The sequence below is a fragment of the Pterocles gutturalis genome, unplaced genomic scaffold (genome assembly GCF_000699245.1).
Source record: "Pterocles gutturalis isolate BGI_N339 unplaced genomic scaffold, ASM69924v1 scaffold30228, whole genome shotgun sequence".
In the NCBI taxonomy this organism is placed as follows: domain Eukaryota; kingdom Metazoa; phylum Chordata; class Aves; order Pterocliformes; family Pteroclidae; genus Pterocles; species Pterocles gutturalis.
In genome coordinates, this window is record NW_010124214.1 from 10392 (window position 1) to 15663 (window position 5272).

General features: G+C 35.8%; 1 protein-coding gene across 4 annotated transcripts in view; it reads left to right on the plus strand.

Annotated features, from left to right (window-relative positions):
- Positions 1-3086: 3086 nt before the first annotated feature.
- The window catches only part of REV1 (REV1, polymerase (DNA directed)), a 51815-nt gene continuing 49629 nt past the window's right edge, over positions 3087-5272 (plus strand). For 2 of the 4 annotated variants that reach the window (XM_010078205.1, XM_010078204.1), the window contains exons 1-2: positions 3087-3149; positions 3956-4088. In XM_010078205.1, coding sequence (XP_010076507.1) covers positions 3093-3149; positions 3956-4088 — 190 coding nt within the window. In that variant the 5' untranslated portion in view covers positions 3087-3092. The remainder of the gene's footprint in view (positions 3150-3955; positions 4089-5272) is intronic. The other 2 variants (XM_010078208.1, XM_010078207.1) reach the window with 1 other exon arrangement.

The window sequence follows — 5272 nt, forward strand, 5'->3', positions numbered from 1 at the left end:
ACTTTTGAGCAGTTGATATATCATGTTTTTAACACACTAACCTAAAGTAGTCTTGTTTTTCTGATACCGAGTTTTAATCAAACTAGGCATGTACTCATGATTCTGATTTTGATTGGCCCCACTGGTTGTGGTGTCCTGATCTAATGGCTTTTAGATTAGAGATCTTTCTTCCTCACCTCCCTGTGTCCTAAGTAAAAATCAAATGTGTTTCAAGGTTTCAGAAAAGCTTACCCTTATGAAGGCAGTTCTTCAGTTTATCAGGCATTAGATATTTTAGTTTAAGCAAGAGGTTGTCTATATGTAGGGGTCAGAGTAACTGCCTATCAAATCCTATCTTCTCAAGAACTCAGGGATTGGAATAAAGAACATATTTGTTAAACTGATGTTGTGGAGACGTATAGTGGGAATTTCATACAGTCTTGAAGGTTCTTTGGTTTTTTTTCAGAGTAAGAGTTTCTTTTAATATAAGATTTTCTTTTTGATAGACTTAGAATCATAGAACAGCCCAGATTGGAAGGGACCTTGAAAGACAGTCTAGTCCAGCCTTTCATGGATAGGGAAGCCTAGAGGAGATTATCTAGCACCCTGTCCAATTGCAGCTTGAAAACCTCCAGTGATGAGGACTCTACCATGTCCTTGGGGAGGTTACTCCAGTGATTGATTGTTCTCACTGGAAAGAATTTCTTTCTTATAGCAGGATGAAACCTCTCCTGGTGCAACTTGTACCTGTTGCCTCTTGTCCTCTCTATGTGGCTCCTTGTGAAGAGAGAGCCTCTTTTTTATAGACACCCTTTAAGACTTTTGTCGTCCTTTATTAAGGAGAAAGGGTAATTGATAGTTAAAATTCTGGTGTATCTTATGAGCTCATACACTGATGCTTATGATATCTAAAAACATTAGATGATGTTTACATGAATAAATGTTTTTATTTTCTTGAACTTATACTTTTCTGCTTTCTCCAAGAATTTGTCAGCCAGAAGTGATAGATTTGAATTAGAATTGACTTTAGGTAATGGAAAAATACAAATTTTCCGTATGAAGGAAATCACCTACTCATTTCCAGTGTGTACTGTCTTCTATAGGAAAAAAGTCAATCTTGTATTTCATGTGGTCGTCTAGCACATCTCTCATTTTTCTCACTGCTCTTTAGGAGTTCTGTGGTATCTGTTAGATATAATCCAAACCATGAGGCACAATGTCTTAGAAATCGATCTCTGGATAAGAAATACAGGTACCCAGAGAGAAAATAATACATACTGAGGAGGGGTTGCTTTGTTTTGGTTGTTGGTGTAGAGCTCATCTCCTTGACATGTGATTGATCTTCATAATTATATACATGTGTGTAGGTTATGTGTCAAGTTAAAGCAAATATAAGAATAGAACCAGTCGCATCATGATCTTCTTGTGTTTGTAGAGGTCCTGAAAAATACAAGTGAAATTTGTCTTTTCAAGGTGATTGTACCTGCTTTGACTATAATTCTATGGTTACCTAATTTGGTGTATTTGCAGTATTCCGTGAAAATGGCCATATTTATGAAAACTTTACTGCAGCTGTGTCTTGTTCTGCAATTAAACTTGCCTGCAATCCAGGGCAGTTTAACTGGATTTTAGAGTATGCCTGCTTGCTAGCTCTAGAACAGAAGGGATTTAAGAGTCAGAAGCTGGAATTCAGCTTTCATCAGGGTTCGAAGGAAACAGAACTTTAATGTGATAAATGGGGCACAGTGCAGAAGGCCAGGATAGGAAAATGACCAAAATGTGTTCTTATCTCTATCCACAGCTGTATGTACTTTCTGGTAGGCTGGAGACTGAATAATGTTTCTGTGCTCTGTTACTGGACAATGCTGTGGGTAGCCCAGAGAATGGGTAACTTCTCAAAAGCAGACTAGGATAAAAAAACCAGTTGCCTTCCTTCTGTGTATTAACTGTAGTTTCTTTAATTTTTATGGAGGATAAAGGAATATAAATTAAATATTTAAAAAAATAAAGGTGCCTGGCTTAAATCTTCTTCCTTTTAGTTTTGGCATCCTGACCTCACACCCTTAACAGCTGATATCCCTAAAAGATTAAACTGTTTTTATTTAGGGAACGGGTCAGAGTAGAAAGTGAGACGTGTAATAGCAGGCAGTGACCGCATGACCATGCTACATCATTAATCAATATTTTAAAATCAGAGTTGCAACAGCTATAGTTAATGTGAATTGCTTGGGTGCAGTGAACAGTTGGCCACAGTCCAAACCATCTCTTTTTTCTCTCCACCGGTTCTGTTCTAGCCAACTAATAGCTCATCTGGGAATACTGCTGTGTACCACTCATGGTCCAGGGATAAGTGTCTTGCACAAAGGAAAACTGCAGTGTGGCTGGTTGTATCTGTTTGTTTATTTATTTATTCATTTGTTATCGAGCAACACAAACAAACAAACAAAACCCCAAAGAAACAAATCACAAACCTAGCTATAGGTCGTAGTAGATCATTTAAGCAGCTGGCTTTTTGTTGACCGTAAGATGGCCTTTGGTTTTTTTTGCTTTTAGGTGATGTATTTCATTGGAGCAAGAAGTGTTTGGACCTTTTATGATTAGCTGTAAATCCATTGGTGGAATTAATCCAGTTTCTAGTACCAGGAGGTGTCTGCCTGCATTCCACCATGTAGATAGTATCAAATAGGAAATACAAGGTTGTTCCTGACTTGGGCAATATTTTGCATGAATGGTAGTAATTGTATTTAGAAATATTTTCTTAGTCCCTTTTTTGTAGGAAATGTATGATGAACAGGAAGAATTTAATAAATCGTAATGGAAACTGAGCATGGTAATGAGTTTTTTGTATTCTGGGTGCATGGAACAAAATGTGCATGTGTGTTTTTTACAGGACCTACAGTATGCAGTACTACAAAACTGAGTAACTAGGTTTTTATGCAATTTTTCATTTCTAGGTTAACTCTGTAACTCATATACTTCAGTGAAGCCCATTGAAAAATGCAGTCTTTGTGATAATCTGTAGATGGCCTGTAATGCATCATTGAAATGCCCCTGATGATATTGCTGAACATCTAATTGATCAAGCATTTTTCTTCCTATGCAGAAGCTTCAGTATGAGGCGGGGTGGATGGCGGAAACGGGATGGTGATGGCAATGGCTGGGGATCATGGGTATGTTCAAAGACAAGTGTGGGTTTTTTTCTCTTTAAAGAGGTAAATGACACGGTGGTTAAAAAGGGTTTACAATTTTGTTATATATGCTAAAGGTATGCTATAAATTAAACCTTTTTCCTTCACTTGAAAACACATAATTAACTTCAAAATAAATTTTTCAAATTACCAGGTTTTGAAGTCTTTGTTCACAGTAATCCACTAAATTGCATTATTAATAAGTGCAGACCATTGAATAGCTTTAAATCACCATTTAAAATGAAACAAAATAATTCTAAAACTATTTATGGTTGTCTGCACCACATTCTATACAGTTGGACAAACAATAACTGAGGCACCTAATTTACATAAATATTTATGATATGACTGTCTCATGTATATTTAAGAACTGAAAATAAGTGGAGCTTAATGAATATTTGTATCAATAAGCAATGAGCCTCTAATTTAGCATCCAAACTTGCATGATTCCCGTACTTCTTTTTTCTTCTTTCTTTTATTCTATAAGAATTTTTATATAGATAGAATCTTTTTTCTTTGAGAGTAAGATAAAAGAAGTATGAAATAAGTCCTGCCATGTTGATAACAAGATGCAATTATCTTGTAGATAAAAATTTAGGGTGGAGGATTTGCTATTTTTTATTTGGAAAAATAATATGTCTTTTGTATGTCAACTAAAATCAATTTGAAGGAATGCTGCTTACTTTTCCAGCCTTATAATTTACCAGTTTCTGTCTGTAAACGTTAGAAAGTTAAGACTAGTATCATTGGGGAGTTTTTTATTTGTTTTGTTTTAACTTAAAAACTAGGGTGGCTACATGTCGGCAAAGGTTAAGAAATTGGAGGATCAATTCCGGACAGATTCAGCCATACAGCACCAGAGGGATGGAAATTCCTCAAGTATCTTTAGTGGAGTCGCCATCTATGTCAATGGCTTTACAGGTGAAGCTTTTATTTTTTTTAAGGATCCATTCTGATTTGTTCTGGTCTCTGTTTACCATCCTAAATGGAGTAAAGAACTGTAAAACACACAAGTTTGCAGCTAAGTAAATGCGTAACAGTTACTGTATATGTTTTGTATATTATGTTTCTTTGTATTTCATGACTTAAGGTTTTCAATATAAAATCAGATTTAGGTTCTGAATATAAATATTGCTTTACTATATCATTTACATGAGTGGTCACTGATACAAATAGTAAATTTTTCCACCTTTTGGTGGTCTTATTATTTGAAATTAAACCTTTTCACTTCCTCCATACTCCTACATATATTAATTTTTTTATTTTCCAAACTGTTGGTGGTTGCATTGGACTTGGAGTCTGTGCATTAAATTTATGTTTGGGTGGATATGTTGGGGTTGTCTTGCTCAGAGTGGCATAATGGTTGAGACAGCGAACCCATTAGTAGTGGAAGAAGGAAGAAGAGAATAGGTAAGATATATAAATGCATTATCTGTGGTGGACTGATGTGCATGTTAACTGGAGTAAGATTTTTTTAAGCTACCGTACTTTCATTCATATTTCTCCTGAGCTCTGTAAAGCAGCTCAATAACCTTTTTGAAACTTCCCAGGAGCCTTTTTCAGGGACCTGTGGCAGGAATGGTGTGACTATTACATAACTGATGCATACAGTTTCTGTGATGTGGAGAGTGCTGGTTTGAGCACAGCACTCAAATGGACTGAAAAAGGTTAAGGTGGACAATATGTCTGAATCAGTTATTTAATAGAGTCAGTTTCTTTAGTGAAAATCTAGCATTTGCGTGTTTTTCAGGGTACTAGTTCCTAAATAGAGCTTTACAAGATGGTTGTCCAAAAGGCTGAGTAGGAAAAGTAACACTTGGAAACAATGTGTGCTATTTGTAGTTAAAAGTTAGAGGTATAATCAAGTGTTAGAAATATTTTGAGAGTTGATAGTAGGCCACTGGAAGGAATTCTAGCTGTATTATTTAAAAAAAAAATTCTTCTTTCCTGTATTGATAAACAATTTTTTTTCTAGTATTTTGTGGCAGATTTACTGTTCAAAACGTTGTGTTTGTGCTGACCCAAACCTTTTGGTGCCAGTGGGACACCACTGCAAAGTCTTTCCAAAAGCTAAAATTTCTTCCTTGTTTTTCTGCCCACCCCCC